The 19,801-nt window shown below is 42.4% G+C and overlaps 1 protein-coding gene and 1 long non-coding RNA gene across 6 annotated transcripts in view; one reads left to right on the plus strand and one right to left on the minus strand.

Annotated features, from left to right (window-relative positions):
- Window positions 1-606: 606 nt before the first annotated feature.
- FERMT1 (FERM domain containing kindlin 1) overlaps window positions 607-19,801 on the minus strand; it is a 68,773-nt gene continuing 49,578 nt past the window's right edge. For 3 of the 5 annotated variants that reach the window (XM_025000617.2, XM_059892617.1, XM_005214725.5), the window contains 6 exons: window positions 19,629-19,753; window positions 18,586-18,692; window positions 17,218-17,439; window positions 16,252-16,376; window positions 14,768-14,909; window positions 607-11,364 (listed from right to left, as the gene is read on the minus strand). In XM_025000617.2, the coding sequence (XP_024856385.1) occupies window positions 11,191-11,364; window positions 14,768-14,909; window positions 16,252-16,376; window positions 17,218-17,439; window positions 18,586-18,692; window positions 19,629-19,753 (895 nt within the window). In that variant the 3' untranslated portion in view covers window positions 607-11,190. The remainder of the gene's footprint in view (window positions 11,365-14,767; window positions 14,910-16,251; window positions 16,377-17,217; window positions 17,440-18,585; window positions 18,693-19,628; window positions 19,754-19,801) is intronic. The other 2 variants (XR_003037690.2, NM_001206179.2) reach the window with 2 other exon arrangements.
- LOC132346919 (uncharacterized) lies at window positions 17,434-19,755 on the plus strand. Its single transcript, XR_009496924.1, has 2 exons — window positions 17,434-18,460; window positions 19,488-19,755. It is a non-coding gene; the product is annotated as an uncharacterized lncRNA (long non-coding RNA).

The following is a 19,801-nucleotide window of genomic DNA, read 5'->3' on the forward strand; positions in this document are numbered from 1 at the left end:
CTTCCAGACAAGAATACTATGCCATTTCCTACTCTCGGGGCTCTTCCTGACCCAGGGATTGAACCTGTGTCTCTTGCATTTGGCAGGCAGATTCCTTACCACTGCACTATCTGGGAAGCCCTATGTATCTGATGATCAATCCTGAGTAATATATTAATAACAAAACCATTTTACTGGTGATTATTAATTATGTCAAGTACTTATGTAAACTAGGGGAGATACACTAAATTCTAGGAAGTTGATGACCAATTCTTATTCACCACATTCCTTTCGATGGGAGGCATTTGCTGTTTCTGTTTTATTGCTTGGGGGAATTAGGATTAATTTCATAAATTAAGCCTGAGGAAGAACCCAAGATTAGAACTCTGAGATCATTTCTTTTTTTAGGAGTATGGAGAAAATGAAAAATACCTGCCTGTTTTATTTAAGAGGATGTTTGGATCACCAACTCCTGAGTGTAATTAAAAAAAAAAATCTGGCAAGAGTTTGTCTTGAGTGAGGTTACTTGGTAGGTGGTGTCCTTTTGTAAATGATGCTTTCATAGTTGAAAACATTTGTATTTCTTGTTGTGGAATTGCTTTTAGAAGGACTATGATATGCACAGAAAACAATCAATAGAATTACTTTTATTTACTAGCGCATTCACAAAAATATTTTATCAAAATCTCATAACTCACCTTATTTAGTTTTAGATATTTCCAAAAGCTGAATTCCCATGAAAACAATGAAGATTCATCCAGTCAGGATATCCCAAATAAGGTGAATGAGGCTTTGCTAAGAATTTCCAAAGGGGAGTTTTGACAATGCACCATTGCAAAGATCCGCATGTACTTCATAGAATTACATCGTACCAGGAGTGATTGAGATATTAGATCACCCAAACCAAACTCGTTGTCTGTGTCCACTGATTATTATCTATGCCTTCTCTGCCTCCAGTATTCTTTATATTTATTAATCAACTGGGTTTCCATCCCCCCAACTAGCAAAGTTAGTTTTACAACCCTATTTTAAAAACATTTCTTTCTTTATTTGGTTGCACTGGGTCTTAGTTATGGTACGCGAGGCCTTGTTAGTTGCACATGTGAACTCTTAGTTGTGGCAGGTGGGATCTAGTTTCCTGACCAGGGATCATGCCCTGGCTCCCTGTATTGGCAATGCAAACTCTTGGCCACTGGACCATTAGGGAAGTCCCAGAATGCTGATTTTGAATTGAGTTCATGGTTACTTTGAATAAAGACCAAATATTTCAATCTCCCTGGTAGCTAATTGAAGCTGTATGACATAATGCCTGAAGCTAAAGCAGCCACCAAAGAGATGACACCAAAGTCACACCATGAGATGGCAGAGGAAAAGGTTAAAAGGATGTGGGTCTCTGACATGTACATACATAATGCCTTTTTGGTCTGGGCTTGCTTTGAGAGTTTTAGGTGGAAGAGAAAAAACTTCTTGCTTGTTTATGAGTCACTATTATTTTGGGTTTTCTGTCACTTGTAGCTTAACAATTCTAACTGAAATATGTAAAAATTGTGTGTGTGTGTAATTTAACTACATTGGTTGAATTATTATTGACTGAACCCTAGCAAGGCTTGAAAACTCTCGGCCCAGTGGCTGCATCATGTTCTCAGATACATGGGACACATATTCACGTATTTTAAAGATATGTGCATGGGTGAGCTTCATGAAGCCCTGTGGTTTCACATGTATGGCTGTGACCATGCACATTGTCTGCCCCTGAACGTACTTGCATTTACAGCCCCTTATCCTGGAGTATTGTTTCCCAGTGACTCAGTGGTAAAGAATCTGCCTGCCAATGTAGGAGACACAGGTTTGATCCTTGGATCAGGAAGATCCCCTGGAGAAGGAAATGACAATCCCCTCCAGTATTTTTGCCTGTGAAATCCCATGAACAGAGGAGCCTGGTGGGCTACAGTCCATGGAGTTGCAAAGTCAGAGATGACTTGGTGACTAAATAACAACAACAACATCCTAGAGTGGACTCAGCTGGGTTATAAACAGTTGATTATTCAACAGCTTCTTGCAGAGTGTTTGACTGCCCATTTGTTCTCCTGATGTCTACTGGTTTCAAAGAACCATCTGTAAAGGGAGGCAAAGGTTAGAATAAAAACATTTCACTCAGCCTCTGAAAGTGGCGCTCAGTCCCTGAGGAAGGGTCACCTCTCCCTGGTGGAATTGGCAACAATCATTTACATGCAATGGCAGGAGCTGGGCCAACCCTGTATAGGGGTGGGAGTGGGAGTGGGTAGGGTTGTCTCTGGTCACTGTTGGGTGTTTGCGCTATTTGGAAGAAGGCACAATTCTTTCCCCTCCTAAATTCCGCCTCTGTCCCATTTGCAGTCAAATGTCATATTGAACAAGTAGGTCAGCAGTTAGGTCTAAGATTTTAGAAAGAAATTTTCTTCATTTTGTTGTTGGAAATCTGATGTGATATAATTGGGAGGAAAAAATGTCTATGGAGTTTTGTAGGTCTGACCTAATATGTTCTGGGAAAAATCACCTCAGGGGTATATTATTACGTATAAAGACAGTCTAGGGCTCTCTGCTCACAAGGACTTGCCGTTCACGTGGGAATATCAAGAGCTGTACTCAAGTCAGAGGTCTGGGTTCACATCCTCACTTTCCACATTTTAGCTGGTGACCTTGATTAGTTGCTTGACCTCTCTGTACACAGTTATGGTGAGTGCTGGAGTCTTCTCAGCCCTGTCAGAGAGCCAGGTGTTTGAATCTCTTCCCAACTCTGATGTCATCTTGGGTCATGTTGGCTGTGGTAGGCATCTTTAAACCAGGGAAACTGGCAAATTGGGGCTCCCTCCTGCCCATGGAGTTATTAAAAATTTACCAGGTCTCCCTGTACTTTTCCAAATCTGATAATACCTATCAGGGGCTGATAATACCTATCTCAGCCAGAGGATGAATGGAATGACCTTGTGGGAAGCACAAGTGATAGCCCCTAATACGTGTTAGCTTCCTAGTTCTTTTAGCCATGGATCGTTAGCAATGTTACTGTTGAGACTGCTCTTTGGGGAGGCAGAAGCTGACTTCACTGGCTCTAAGGTGGCTGAACCATTTAACCTCTCAGTATTCCTTTGGCCCCTGGGGCATATTTGACTGCCACAGCAGCTTGTCATCCTACCCTGAAATTTGAGTTATATGACAATAGGTCCTGACACAGATAATGAGGTTGTGTTGGCAGAATGATGACAGAGTTTTGAGAGAAAGGCAAAGATATGGTAGAAAGGCCTGGAGTGTTACAATGGAGTGGGGGATGCACCCTGACCTGACTGAGGAGGTGGAGGAATGGACAATAATCACTGAAACCTGGGATATAAGGGGCTACAAGAAACCACCCAGTCTTAAACCCTTGCTTTTCAGCTGAGGAGACAGATACTCTTAGATCAAGGCTTGATCTTCCTCTACAGTTGTTTTTCCGATTTCCTTTTTGACCAGGCTGTTGCTTTTAGCTTTTGATTATGGTAAAAAAAATGATCAAATTCAGACTCTGTAAGAGAATTTTGTAAATAGGATCAGAAAAGCAAACAGGGAAACATCTTAAAATAGGAATATAAACTGGTGCTGCCACTGTGGAAAATAGTATGGAGGTTCCTAAAAAAAAATGATAAATAGTATAAATAGAATTACCACATGATCAAGCAATTCCACTTGTGGGTATTTATCTGAAGGAAATGAAAACCACTATCTAGAAGAGGTAAGTGTACCTTCATGTTCACTGTAGCATCATTCACAATAGGTAAGATGTGGAAACAATTCAAGTGTCCACTGACAGATGAATGGATAGATCTACACAGTGGAATATTAGTCATAAAAGAAGGAAATGCTGCTATCTGTAACAACATGGATGGACCTGGATGGTTTTATGGCAAGTGAGATAAGTCAGACAGAAAAAGATTTTAATAAATACTGTATAATCATATTTATATGTGGAATCTAGAAAAACTGAACCCCTAGAAACAGAACAAATTGGTGGTTTCCAGAGGTGGGGAGTGGAGAATGGAAGAAATAGGTGAAGATAGGGGGGAAAAAAAGGAAAAAAAAGAAAATGTCTTAAAAGATGAAGCATTATGTTCCATTGTGTGGCCCAGGTGATTATCTGGGGAACCTGTTCTCACAGTGGATGACAGGAGTGCAAAAGGGCAGTCAAACTGTACAAGCGCATGAGGGCCTCTGCTCACATCAATCACTAACATCCGATTGTTCAAAGGAAGTCAAGTGGCCAAATCCACACAATGGGCCAAGAGGTATGTACTACCAACACCTGGGAGGGGGGAAGTATCCAAATTATTACACAAACTTCTTTGAAAATAAGCATATAAATATTTTATAACTGAATGTTCTCATTAAAAATAATAATGTTGGAACTTCCCTCGTGGTCCAGTGGTTAAGTCTCTGTGTTCCCAAGGCAGGGGCTGAGGGTTCAATCCCTGGTTGGGGAACTAAGATCCCATATGCCACACAGCATGACCTAAAAATAAAGATTTAAAAATATGAAAAAAAATAACGTTTCATCTTTGAATTGCATTTGATAGTTTTTTCATTAACATTTATTTCTTTGGCTGCACCAGATCTTAGTTGTGGCCTGTGGGATCTTTAGTTGCCACATGTGGGATCTAGTTCCCTGACCAGGGATTGAACTCCGGCCTTCTGAGTTGGGAGTACAGAATCTTAGCCACTGTACTACCAGGGAAATCTCTGTGTTTTATAGTTTTTGAAACATCTTTGCAGTCATTCTGTCATATATTCTTTCCAGTAACCCAGTGATTCGGTGGGGAAAGCAGCACCCCCATTTTTAAAGATGTGAAAATTCTGGCTGCATTATTTTCCTAGAACTGCCATAAAATTTTACCTTAGGCCAGGTGGCTTCAAATAGAAATTTGTTCTTTTGCAGTTCTGGAATCTAAACGTCTAAAATTAAGATGTCAGCTGGACCGTGATCTCTCTGAAGGGTCTTGGGAATAGTGTGTTCTTGCTCTTGTGGTTGCCAGCAGTCCTTGACCTGCAGTTGCACGTGTGCGTGCGTGGTAAGTTGCTTCAGTCACGTCCAACTCTATGCGACCCTATGGACTGCCAGGCTCCTCTGTCCATGGGAGTCTCCAGGGAAGAATATTGAAGTGGGTTGTCATTCCCAACCCAGGGATCAAACCTGCGTCTCTTCCGTCTCCTACACTGGCAAGTGGCTTCTTTACCACTAGTGCCACCTGGGGAGTCCTGGCTTGCAGCTACACCACTCTAGTCTCTGCCTCAGTCATCACAGGGCCTTCTTTCTCCTGTCTCTGCCTGTCTCTTCTCTTCTTATAAAGCCCCCAGTCATACTGGATCTAGGGGCCACCCTAATTTAGTACACCTCATCCTAACCTGATTACATCTTCAAAGGCTTTATTTCCAATTAAGGTTACATTCACTGGTTCTGGGTAAACATGAAGTTTGGGGGGAAAACTAGTCAACCCATACACTGGCAAGCAGGTTTTATGGTATTTGTGTTCACAATTCCTCAGTGTTTAATGTCCTCTCCGCCAAATCCATGCCATGTGTCTTAGGCCAGAGCTTCTCAGACTTTGCTGTGTACACATATCACTTGAAGGTCTTGTTAAAATTCAGGAGGTCAGGGTGGGCCTTGGAGCTGGGACAAGGATGAGACAAGGAGGCCCTGGTGGTGAGGACCTCCTTAAATGTGCCCCGGGTGACTTGCTTGCTTCACCCTGTTTCCCGGCCCTGTGGATCTGGCATCTCTAACTAGTGCTGTGGATCCAACAATACACTTTCACCAGTATTCTTGCCTGGAGAATCCCCGTGGGCAGAGTTGTCTGGCAGGCTACAGTACATGGGGTTGCACAGTTGGACACAACTGAAGTGACTTAGCACTTATGCACGCAAGCTGCAGTGTATGTGGGTTTAGTGCTCAGCATCTGACCCTCAATAGCAAACAGCGTGCTTTTCCATTTTGAAGCTGAGTGTGTGGGCTAAGTCCTAGAAGAGAAACACTGGTTCTGCTGTGTTTTTAATGCTGGGTCATGTGAACTGACCTGGCTGCTAATACTGATTTTTTTGGAACATTGCAGGTATCTGAGCCCCTTTGTAAGCCCCTCCATCAGACCTCCATCCCTGAGCCTCACCCGTTCCTGGAAGACCTCACTATTTCAGCACTGGCTTTCCCACTCTCCACTATGTTGCCTGAAAGAACGTCCTTGTTCTCTTGCAATAGTCACAGTGGGCACAAGTCAGGGCTTCCTTTATAAGGCAGGTGCTGGGCCCAAACCAGCCACTCTACCACCAACCCGTATGTGTGGGGCCTGGGCCCCCAGGCCCTGTTGCATTCCCCATCCCTTCTTTTCTCAAAGATATACAATTCTTTCCCCCTTCTGGGACCTCATTTGCCATCCTTGCTTCGCTGTTATGGGCCCTATTTGGGGCCAACAAGGACACAGGCTTGGGGCTTTGGGCCCTGCTCTCCCCTGAGGCCCTGGGGCCCCTCACAAAAGGCTCTCCCCATCCCCTGGCACATTCCTGCCTCTGGGGATCTCAGAGAGCAGCCAGAGGCTTGCCTCCCAACTTTCAAGGGAGGAGAAGAGAAACAACACCCTGCTGGGTCCTGGACAGCACTGTCATTTGAAGTCCTCTGTAAAGGAGGGACTGTGGGATTTTCTCTCTGTAAGGACTGGAGAAACTGAGGCCTGCAAGGTCACATAGCGGCGAGTCAGAAGGAAGGAAATTCATTTAGTTGAAAATCTCTTTTGACAGTTGTTAGTGAGGAGCATGAACAAATCTGAAGAGAAACCTCACATTCCCATTCTGTTTACATTCTGTTTACAGAAGGGCTGCTCTGAGGGAACTGGGTCTTCATGCAACACGGATGTCTGGGCAAATGTGGGGAGGCTCCTGGAGGCTCTCTCTAAATCTTCTGACCTAGTGTCATGTGAAGTGGCTTCTGGGAGCTCTGGGCTCCAGGGTGTCTTATTGGAATATGAACTTTCACTCAGAAGATTTCTGCTCTGAATAAATCTGAGAATCCATCACCCCAAGGCCAGCAAGAGTTCAGGGCAGTGCAGGCGTTTGTGAGGAGGGAGAACCCACAGGCTGGTTTTGTTCTCTTTGCTGGAGCTCAGTACTTCCCCTTGGATTCAGGGAGGAACCCGCTATTGAGAAAGAGGATAGGGAAACTTGAATACAAGGAAGGGCTATGTGCAGACCATCAGCTCTTCTAGGATTTTCAGGGTCCAATGGCTCTTGGAAGTAAGGGGCATGAAGAGGGGAAAGGGGGTGGAAAAGAAAAGGAGGCAGCTTTCTCCCACCCTTACCATCTAGAGAGATTTTGGGGTGATAGCAAGGGATGAGGAGGAAGTAGGAAACCACATGCTGTGTGGGAAAATAATGAAAATCATATGTATGTCATTATCTCACATGATCAGCTCTCCTGTGATTTTATAAAAATCATGTGTTTGTGTGGGAAAATAATGAAAGAATGTATTTCATGTATATTTCATTGTTTCACATGATTTTGCTGCCTCTTCTCTTCCTCTGGTCAGCCTGGAATCTCTCAGGGAGGTTGGAGGGGTGGAAAAGGAGCCTCCTTTTCTATTTCACTTTTTGCTGAATGTACTGAAGTGAAAAAAAAAAGTCTTTACTTACAAGTGAATTAAAAAAATTGTACTGAAGTGAAAAAAAAAAGTCTTTACAAGTGAATTAAAAAAATTGTTTAAAAATTTTAAGCAATTTCAGAATGTCTTGCTTCTAATGCCTGCAACTCAAAGATGAGTTTTCAAATGAGAGACTCATCTGCTTACTTTTTTGACCTTGGGACTGAAAATGAAACTTTCCCAGAATCAAAATACTTGTGAGGCAACTCACTTGTCTGGCACCCAGACCTTTCTGATACCCCTGCACCTCCCTAGCTCCTAGGAGGCAACCAACCATCTAGCTTCCCTGGCCCTCCCCAACCAGTGTGTGAAATGGGGACACTGAGCTCAGGAGAGGCCTGCATTGGGCCTGGGGTTGGAGTAGGCATTTCAATGCTGCGCAGGTTTGGTGGGGTTTGCTGGGCTAAGGTCAATGGTCTCTGCAGTTAAGACCTGCCTCTCAATCTTGTTCCATTTCTTACTCTTGCTGTGACCTTGGGCAAGTTACTTTATCTTCTGAGCCTGGTTTCTCCTTTGTGAAATGAGAAGGCAAGTCATTCCTGCCCCTTATGGGTTGATATGAGAATTGCACAAAGGGAGCAACAGTACCTGAAACCATACTACTATCTTGTAATACCTATAATGGAAAAGAATCTGTGCCTGAAACTAATACAGTATTGAAAATCAACTGCAGTTAAAAAAAAAGAACTGCATGAAAGGATGTCTACAAACTCCACATCCCTAATCCTTATGGACCATCTAAATGAAAGATGTGCCCTTGACATTTGACCATAAATCAGAGGCCTTCTGATGCCTCTGGCTATTTTTGCTCTATGGTGCTTTTTCCAAAAGGTAGACCTGGATAAAAAGAGCTCACTAATATGTCAGAAAATCTGGTGATGATCAATTGGTTTCAAAAAAGAAGTTGAAACCAATGATTAATGTTTCGAAGTCAATCTCACTGCAGAGAATATGCTCAAATCTTGGAATTGTGAGCAAAGGCATATGTTAAACCTGAAAGTTGCACTTATTTTTTAAAATGGAGAAAATATTCACCTTTTTAGAGTCAACAGACTGGAGATGACACAACTAGACCATATTCAAATCTGTAGAAAACTTTTAAAAAGTCATATAAAATAACAAAAAAATGCAGATTTCCCCATGTACCATAGATAAGAAAACAAGGTTGAAAGCCACACATTAATTTCAAATTTCATCATAGGAAGTCAGGTGACCTTTGCACCCAATGTAAAAAAAATCTGTAAGTTACTCTTTAGAATAGCAATGTTTCTGATTTTTGTCACACTTGCTTTTTCCTCTGGGATATTGCTGTATAGTCATGGAAGAAATGCTCCCTTAAAGGTCTGGTTAAAACCAGTCAACTCTTTTGAGTGTTTACATGGAAATATCAGACAACTAGGAAAAGCAGAGGAAGAAAGTTGAACCAAAGGTCTAGCTTTGGTCTAGCTTTGGTAAATTAGGCAGAGCTATGTTTGACAGCAGACAGGTAAACTGTGATATCAAGGAGCACTATTTTAATCTAGGGCCCAGCTAGGTTCTAAAATAATGGGGCCCAGGACTATGGAGAAATGACCACCAAGTTCAACACCGTTCACTTGGCACTGGTTTCTGTATAGAATGTTTCAAATTCAGTTCTTTATGACATGGACCAGATTAGTCAAGTGCCTGAGGCACAATTAATCTTTAAGCTAGGCCTCAGAAGTTCAGGTACTGCCTGAAGATTCTTCACTAACATTCACTTCTAAGGTGAGGCTGAAAGAGGAACTTCCAGTGACAACTTCTGCCTCAGGGCTGAAGAGTGCCCAGCCAAGGATGTCTTGAGGTGGGCCCCCGAATTGCAGAGATCTGTCTTCTCAAATAGCTCTGTTGGAAAATAAAGTAACAGTGGATGTCTTTGGGCATCTGAGGTCCAGCCAGGCCCCCTAAGGTTTGCATCCTAAAAGAACTTCAAAGTGGAAAGGGAGTCTCGGCCTTAACCTTGCAACCCATATCCTTTGTGTGACAGAAGAATATTTATAAAAACATAATAAAATACATCTCATATATCCTTCTATCCCCAGTACTGCTTTCTACTTTCTTAAAATTCACTCATCCCAACAGTGACAAACCAAAACAGGAAATGACAATCGAGGCAGCTGTTAATTGGCCCATGTTCATGTCTCATGGCAGAGATGACAAAGCAAAAAGCAGAGGAAAAAAAAAGTTTGTTATCAGCTTTTGATTTACAAAAGTCAAAAGCCTTTAGGGGAAAGGCCATGAGTCATATGTTGCTCAGTTGCTAAGTCATGTCTGACCCTTTGTGACCTCATGGACTGCAGCATGCTAGGCTCTTTTGTCCTCCACTGTCTCTCAGAATTTGCTCAAATTCATGTCCATTGAGTTGGTGATGCTATCTAGTCATGTCCTGGAGTAAGAAATGGCAACCTGCTCCAGTATTCTTCCCTGGAAAATACCATGGATGGAGGAGCCTGGTGGGTCACAGTCCATGGGGTCACAGAGTCAAGCAACTGAGCACACACAATCATTAGACACAAATCTAAGAGAACACTGCTGAGTGGTAAGAGCAAGGCTTCCATACCCCACCCACCCACCAGCCAAAGGCCCAGTAGACGGAAGTCTCTAGGGATGCCAAGAGCTCTTAAATTTGGTGGGCTTTGGGGATGGGCTGTCCTGCTCTTCTCTCCCTTACTGGCTGCAATGGAAACTTTGCTGGAAGCCTCGATGCATGTGGTGGTTTTATGAAGAAAGAACTGGACCCATCTTCTTGAGCCCCAACCCAGAGTAGAAGCTTTGGAGACATGAAGCAGTTTTGAGGAGTGGGATTCCCAGAACCCATGTGTTTTCACGTCTTTAGAAGGACTTAAAGGTGGCTGGAATGGAATGGGACTTGCAGCGGGGTAGGGGGCGGTAACTGTCCAAGACAAGAGGGGTCAATGATCACCTTGGCAGATGTCACTCTGGACTCATGACACCAAGGGCCTCTACTCTGACACCTTGTCACCAACTAGTACAGGTAACCCCACCTTAACCCAGATCTGCACCCTAGACCTTCATCCCCAGGACATGAGAATATTCAGGGCTCCCTCTGCCATTTTCACAAGATGGGAAGGTAAAAGCACTTCTGTTAAGGAAAGACGTATTTCTTTTCATATCTGAGTTTGGGGAATAAGATTTGTCCTTACTACATGTGCTACCTGGCTTTCCTCCGACTTAACAACCAAGCCATAAGCACACAGGGAGCTTCCAACCCTGTACGTGCGGGCTTTTCAAGTCACAGGTGGGGCCTTAGAGCAATGCCAAGTAAGGTGCTCTCTCCCACCCCACATTTTAAGTTAACTGAGGCTCCTTCCACCACAGGTGGCAGAGGGAAGAGTTGGGGGAGGGATGCACTAGGCAAGGTGTCTGAAATAAGTAGAGGGTCTGGGTGTCCATGGGAATATGTGCTGTCAGCCTGGAGCGTACACACGTTTCGGGCCGTGGACCCAGCTCCGGGGAGGCCGCCCTCTGTGTAGGCCTGCTTTGCTCACTCCTGGCCGCCGGTCAACTTGTGGAACAGGTCCTCGTCAAGCGTTTCATTCTGGTCCTTGGAGCGGGTGGACAGAAAAATGTAGCCTCCGATGTACTCATGCACGACTTTGCAATCCGCACTCAGGCAGGTGAATGCAATGGAGACGTTCTGGTCAAACTCGATAGCCACCTGGAAGGGGAAGGCATAGGTACGCTTAAACCTGACAAGGATGGATCGAAAAGAAGCCGCTTGGCTAGAGATGGTCCAGAGCTGAGGACTGCTGAGGTGCTGACAGACAGTTTTCCCCAAACCCCACAAAACCCCACTGCTTGCATCAAAGCTTACAGAAAAACATCTCTGCTTTGCGTGCGCCCTCTTGTGGTGTCAACTTTGCCGCACACCTGGGAAAACGCTAAGACCTAATGCAAAGATACTTCCTGTCTGTCTCTCTTTAGATGAAAGAACTGTCTAAACACTGTGTGTGGAGGGACAGGATGCTTTGCAGAGTTTTGAGTGGAGAAGAAAAGGCTCACGTGAATTTTTCTATGGCCACGGCCCTCAGTCCTTCCCAGCTAGAAGTCATAAACTCTACACTAGAAGAAATTGAAGCTTGACGGGTTCTCTACCTTGGCTACCCACTGGAATCAGCTGACGACCTTTAAGAACTGATGATCTACATAGAAACATTCTAATCTAGAATGCTTCATTTCTCCCAATTTCTTCTTTCCATCATCCATCCAACAGTGGGTACGTATGGGCACATGTCTCACTTAGATGTGACTTACAAATTCACTTCCAAAGATCCCTTTCAGAAGATGGCCTTTCAATGAATCTTAACACAAAGTGTGCAAAATGTGTTAGTTTACTAACTGTACTTTTGTCAGACATTGGCTACTCTTTAATATCTAGAGACTAGATATTAAACAATTGGGACATACTGTCCAGTATTTACAAAGAATATACAGTAAAGCTAAAATGCATGTAACTTATACAACAATGGATATGTTGAAATGTTCTTGTACACAAAGCAAAACATCTTTGCAAAGTTCATTCTCTATTTGCAACATCTAAGCCTTTTAGATGTCCTGAGGTGACAACATATGATAAAAAGTAGAGCTAGTGAATTAATCAATTTGTAAATATCTTTGTTATAATTGATAAAAAAAGTAGCATCTTGGACATGGACTTATTAATCCATCTGAGAAATGTATGTCAGGACTTGTTCACTAGGTTGGGAGCAGAGGGGCAGGAGGAAGTATAAATGGAGGGATATATGTGGATGTGTTCATATTTATATTTTGCTTCATGTCTCATTTTTAATGGAATATTAAGGGAATGTAGTATGTTAATCATGACTCTGCCAACATCTTTATGTAGAGGTCTGTTGCCATTTTCTACTTTTACGAAATTTTTGTCCCAAGAAAGGTAGGACTACATTTTTTCCTTCTAGATTGAGTTGGTGTACTGTATTCTTGGTTATCAAATACTCATATAACTTTGGCACTTTGAAATGGTAAATATTCATGATGTGTGAAAAAGCATGATATGTAGCTGTATGATCTTAATTATATAAAAATGGATGCTTAGTTTTATAGATACACAAATGAAACCTAGAAGGACACATCAAATGGTAGACTGCTTGTGATTATGGATGACTTTGTGTTTTGCCTTTTGTGTTTTTTGGTTTCCTATTATGCACAGGGTAGCTTTTAAGAAATACATGTTATTTTAAAAACCTTAAGAAAAAGAGTCACTGACTTTGGCAATTCCCAGAGTTGGATTTTTTTCCATATGGTGTTACTGAGGTATAACTGATATATCATAAACAGACCTATTTAAGGTACACAGTTGGGTTATTTTTTAAAATTGCAGTTGATTTACAATGCCATGCTAATTTCTGCTGTATAGCAAAGTGATTCAGATATATATATACAGGGTGGGCCAAACTGTTCGTTCATTCTGTAACATCTTCTGGAAAAACCCAAATGAATTTTTTGGCCAACCCAATACACACACACACACACACACACATTTTTACAATAGCCTTTGCTATTATGGTTTATCATAGGATATTGAATATAGTTCTTTGTGCTATACAGCAGGTATATTGCTGTATAGCAATATACCTTGTTTATCCATTCTATATACAAAAGCCTACATCCGCTAAACCCAACCTCCCCCTCCATCCCTCCCTCAACTCTCTCCCCTGTGGCAAACATCAGTCTGTTCTCTATGTCTGTGAGTCTGTTTCTGTTTTGTAAATAGGTTCATTTGTGTTATATTTTAGATTCTGTATCATATGGTATAGCCATATAATTGTATACCATATGTACACCATTATACCATAATAATCATATGGTATTTATCTTCCTCTTTTTGACTTGTTTCACTTAGTATGAGGATCTCTAGGTGCATGCATGTTGCTGCAAATGGCATTATTCTGTTCTTTTTCACGGCTGAGTAGTACTCCATTGTGTCTATGGACCACATCTTCTCCATCCATTCATCTGTTGTTGGACGTTTAGGTGGTTTCCATGTCTTGGCTATTGTGAATAGTGCTGCTTTAAACATAGAGGTCCACATATCTTTTTGAATTAGAGTTCTGTCTGGATATATGCCCAGGAGTGGGATTTCTGGATCATATGGTAATTCTATTTTCAGTTTTCTGAGGAACCTCCATACTGTTTTCCAGAGTGGTTGCACCAACTTACACCAAGAGCGTAGGAGGTTTCCCTTTTCTCCACACCCTCTCCAGCATTTATTGTTTGCTGATTTTTTGATGATGGTCATTCTGACTGGTGTGAGGTGGTGCCTCATTGTAGTTTTGATTACCATTTCCCGGAGGTGGATTTATATGGCCTTGAGGGTATAGCAAGGTTTTTCAAGCCACTGCCTTAGAGGCCATCTAATCTCAGACCTTCATGCTACAAAAGAGTTAAGACTGTCAACAGCTGTGCTGAGAGGAATCCATGGTTCTTAAAAAAATGTGAGTCTCTTAACCTCCCTCTACACTGACAGCTTTCTACTGGAAAAATGGGAATGCCAAAGGAATGAGGTAAAGATCCTTTATCATCATTAGAAGAATGTTTTAAATCATCAGGACTCTCAGGTGTCTCTGACTCAGTCCAGCACAGCCTGTGATGTAGGTGTGGCCTGGTTCCTAGGGCAGTGATGATCGGGGTGGACCTGAGAGTCCTCAACCAGTTATACCTCTTGGCAGCCAGTCAGATGAGGCCTGTTTTGGATTTATTCTGTATGATATATACATCTCAGGTGGCTTCTGCTAAGTAATTATCAGCCTAAATCTTATATAATCATACATGAGTTGAAGGAAATTAAACTACTGAGCAATTTTAGAGTCTGTCTGTATGGAGACCAAGCCAACTTATGTTAATTCAAAAGCATTTGGCCTATACTTGTTAGGGAACTGCCCAGAACTGCCTGTGATTATTTTAGCAGACAATTACCACATGCTTGTGGTTTCTAAATTCTAGGTATAAGAATACCTTCTTAAAATCAGAATAAACTGCAGTTCTGAGGGAGCACAGGTTTAATAGGTTCAACATTGAATGTATCCAGACTTTCACTTTACCTGCCGGATTTCCCAGTTTACATTCCACTGTTTCATATTTGTAAATCTCCATGTTGTAATTGGGATCCCAGTGGCTGCATCGATTCTAATCAACCTATTATATGAAATTCCCAGAATGTCATCTTTTTTGCTTCCTTTAAATCTGAAAAAAATTAATTAAAAGATGTAACTGCTTCCTGTGACAAGATGTTTATTCACACACAACTTCTTAAAAATAATACCAACATTTCTAAATCATTTCTGAAGAGTAGACAATGAGGGATTAACTTTCTGCAAAGGGCATTATTATTGTGATAGAGAGAATATGAAGGCTGGAGAGAATTAGGATGTCCTGCTGACATTATTTAAATGAAATTGACATCAGAGGAAAGCAAAATAAGAGGTAGTCAAGTCAATTAATTCAAATTAGTACCAACTGTGTATGCCAGGCACCCTTCTAGGCACTGCTTAGGCACAGTGACCTAAGCAAACAGAAAGAACATTCCTAACCTCATTGAGCTTATATCCTAGCTGGGGGACAGGGTCATGAATAAGTGAAATATATATGTCAGATAAGATCATGAATGAGAATAAAGCACAGAAATGAGACAGGGAATAACGGCGAGGAGGTTGTTACAATTTTAAATAGAATGTCAGGGAGATCTTAGTGAGAAGGAAGATTTGATTGAAGAACTGGTGTCTATGAGGGCGTGAGTTATGTGGATACCTGGAGAAAAAGTATCTTAGGCGGAGAGCACAGTGCAAAGGCCTGAGCTCTCTTTCCCTCACCAGCCCCCTCATTCTCAAAGCCCTGCCAGGAGGCCAGCGTGGCTCCCTGCCAGGAGGCCAGGGCAGCATGAATGAGGGGCTAAGCTAAGTCACTTCAGTCGTGTCCAACTCTGTGCGACCCCATAGACGGCAGCCCACCAGGCTCCCCCATCCCTGGGATTCTCCAGGCAAGAACACTGAAGTGGGTTGCCATTTCCTTCTCCAATGCATGAAAGTGAAAAGTGAAAGTGAAGTTGCTCAGTCGTGTCCGACTCTTCGCGACCTCATGGACTGCAGCCATGGAATTTTCCACGCTCCTCCGTCCATGGAATTTTCCAGGCAAGAGTACTGGAGTGGGGATAGGAAGTTAAATTCCAGAGTTAAGGTCCTGCAGGGCCACTGTAAGGATTTGGCCTTTACCCTGAGTGTGACAGAATGCCTTTAGATGGGGTGAGAAGAAGCCTGACAGGATTTGACTTAAAAGGATCACACAGGCTGCTAAATTGAAAACTTAGGGGACAAGCAGGAGAAGCAGAGAGATCAGGTAGGCACTCTGAACAGAGGTATGGAAGATTGTCATGAGCAGCCAAAAGTGATGGTCATTTGTGAAGAGACAGTATTCTAAAGTTAAAAAAAAAGAGAATTTTATATTCTAGACCAAATGAGAATAAACTGGATTCCAAGGAAGCCACTTAGAATTGAACAGAAAATAAGAGGCAGGGGAGCATTATAATCACCTGACAAGGTAGTAGGTGAGGCCGAATTCAGGTAGAGACTGCCATGCCTGGATGAATCGCAGCTTGGCTTCGACCAGGGGCATCTGGGCCACATTCTGGTGGGCTTCCAGAATGCAGGCTGCCAGCTAAGCAGAAGTGGGAGATGTCAAATTCCCTTTAGCAGACACTGACTCTCTACAGCAAGCATCCTGTTGGCTTCAGGTCTCCAGTGAGAAGAATGAACACAAGACCCAATTGCAGCTTCACAAAGACAATTCCTTTCCATTCATTCATTGATTCACTCTCTCTCTTTTTCTATAATACATACAAATCACTGGGGAGAAGCAGGATGATCAGGTAATATGTAGGCTTGCTTTCTTTCTGGGGTCTGTGGAGTCTCCATGGGCAATGGTTCAACTCGAATCATTTTACTGTGTAACTTTCAACCCACTCTTATGGAAGCATAAATTTAAAATTTTAATTTGTGGGGACTAAATCATTCTTTCAAAATTTTTATTCTGGGAATATTGCCATGTTCAGTTAGTAGTGCAGTCATTGCGATCATAATTAACAATTATTTGGGACTTCCTTGTTGGCCCAGTGGTTAAGAATCCACCCTCCGATGCAGGGAACGTGGGTTCAATATCTGGTCGGGGAACTTAGATCCCACATGCCACAGAGCGACTAAACCTATGTGCCACAGTGACTGAGCCTGCATGCTCTAGAGCCTTTGTGTTGCAATTAGAGAGAGGGCCACTTGCCACAATGAAGACCCCTCATGCTGTAATTAAGATCCAACACAGCCAAATAAATAAACATTTAAAAAATTAACAATAATTTCTTAATATCATTTGATACCCAGTCATAGTTAAATTTCCCCATTAGCTGATTTTTCATGATGATGATCTCAATCAATTTAATTCCCTATTCTATTTCAGAAAATACAGAATGTACTGCAAATAATCACCCCAGCCAGATTAGCAGTACCTGTTTAGACTTGTGCTTTTTTGCACACCGAGGTGACACAAAACATTCCGGGTTCATGTCCATGTTTTCGAGACCAGAAGCCACTTGAGGTGCTGAGTTCCGATTTTTCATCTTCAGAAAAGAAAGGATGTTGAGGACCTCTGGCTGGTAGGAGCTGTCTGCCATGGTTTTGCCCTTTGATGCCAAGATGCAGGCAGCCATCCATTGGGCATACTGACTCTCCTGCAAGAAATACCAGAGGGCTGAGAAGCAAGTTCAAGTACAATGCTGCCATGCTCGGGAACAGAGCAGGATTTGGACCATCAATCTAGAAGATGTGGGGTGGCATGCATTTGAACTGTCTGTTAATCACCTAATTTAACACCATATGAGAGTTTTTGAGTCCTGTATTGAGTTTCTAGAGACCAAGGGACTGGAGAACAGGAATGTTGACTTTGAGAAATTCTGTGTGGAGAACTTTGAATTTAAAGATGAACCAAGGACACAAAGGAGCTTCGTGGAGCACAGACAGGTGGAAACTCAAACTACTGGGGGACGTCCTTGATGTATATTCCCATTTTCATATCATGTCTTATCCCTTTACAGAAGACAGTGAGGAAAATCATTAACTGACTTCTCATATTATTTCTCTCCCGGCCTGTCCTTAGCAAAGCTTCTAATCCTATGATAGGAATCAGGTCCATTGGTGGATGTGAACCAGCTAGTTGCGGCTTCTATTGTTCTTTAATGTCTGTGCTCATTTGCTACCTCAGGGAGCAAAGGGGAGTGGTCCAGAAGCCAAGGGGATGTGGGTGAAGAGTGAAATTAATTCTTCAGGGCAACAGTAGGTGTGGTTCACTGAATCACTGGCCTCAGTCATCACCCTCCTTGCATCCACATCTCTAGCCGTGTAATTTTACAGTCCCTCCCATCAGAGCCAGAGTGTAATTTCCCATCTTTTGACTTTCAGCCTGGCCAAGGATGTGCTTTAATCAATGGAGTGTGGTTGGAAATGACAGGATACCTACCAACTGACTCCAAGCTTAAGTGTTAGGAGGTCTCACACATTCCCACTTTCCTTCTGGCACTTCTGCCATCACAATGAGAAGAGCCTCCCCAGGCAGCCCGGGGCTCAAAGTAAAGCCCATGAGCTCAGCCAGTGGTAAAGAGCCAGCTGAGCCAGGTGGATGGCTTGAAGCAGATTTGTCCAGCTGCCCACAGCCTGAATCATCCAATCCCTAGTCACCTGGCAGAATGCTTATTGGTATGTATCTTTATGATTTTTGTGATTGTTACAAAGCAGGAGCTGACTGGTGAGTGCTCTGATTTGAGAAAACAACTGAGATGGTTTGTCTTGAGGCTTAATAAAAGAGAAGTGATTTTACTTACATGGTCACATCTCAGATACACTTCATTCATACCATCAGCAACCGGGATTAGTAATTTGATTCCAAATTTTCTCCCTGCTACATTCACATCTGGCACAACTTCACAACCTGAACGATAGAAGGCAGGGAAAGAACTGAGTTCTGAGAAATCAAATATCAGATGTGCATCTAAAAACAAAGAGTTTGAACATAAACTCCTCAGATTTGACTCTCTTCTGAAAAACTGAAGAGCAGGCTGATAACATTAATTAAAGCAGGGGTCCCCAACCTCTGGGATCTAGTGCCTGACGGGCTGAGGTGGAGATGATGTAACAATAATAGGGATAAAGTGCACAATAAATGTAGTGTGCTTGAATCATCCCCAAACCGTCCCCCCACCCCCGCCCCCAATCTGTGGAAAAACTGTCTTCCACAAAACTAGTCCCTGGTGCCAAAAGGGCTAGGGGCTGCTGAATTAAATGATCACTAGGTAAGTTAGGACCTTAACATGGATAAATAAAAATACTTTATTTTATGGATTTCTTAAATATATCATTGATTGACTTCCTTTTCAGGCTAATTTGGCTAACTCATATGATCAGTTATTGAACATGAACTTTGAAAGAATTAAAGAAGAGGGAATTCTCCGATTGTCACAATGATAAGGGAATTGAGTGCACTAGTTAATTAAATTTTTAGTTAATGGAGTTACTAGTACACTCACAGCCATTTTCAGAAATAAAGCCCAAATGTGACATTGAATTAAACTAAATTGTTTTGGAATTCAGAAAGCTTTACAGGATCCAACAATGTCTCATGTACTATATTTATGACAACAATTACCATCACATCAGAGACTTGGACACACTGGGAAAGAAGGGACGGCATAATAACTGATTGTTTTTTCACTGATTTGCATTCCAGGTTCGTACTTCACGGGGAGGACGAGCTTCAGGCAGGTGGCCATTGACAGCCATGACAGACAGAGGTTTCTCTGGGAGTGGACATGCTTTCACCCTCTTGATGGGCCAAGTCAGGACATACTGAGATACTGGACCCTCTTACCTCTAAGGTTTAATTTTTCAACTGGTTCTCCTTGTTCAAGTTCCTTATTCTTAAAGTAGGCTATAGATGTGTCTTTAAAGACAAACCAATATTGTTTGAAAGCTTTTAATATTAGCTTTTTGGGCCTGCAAATTAAAGTACAGTAAACATTTGAAAAACCATCCAGAAATGTA

This window comes from Bos taurus, chromosome 13 (genome assembly GCF_002263795.3).
Source record: "Bos taurus isolate L1 Dominette 01449 registration number 42190680 breed Hereford chromosome 13, ARS-UCD2.0, whole genome shotgun sequence".
Classification (NCBI taxonomy): domain Eukaryota; kingdom Metazoa; phylum Chordata; class Mammalia; order Artiodactyla; family Bovidae; genus Bos; species Bos taurus.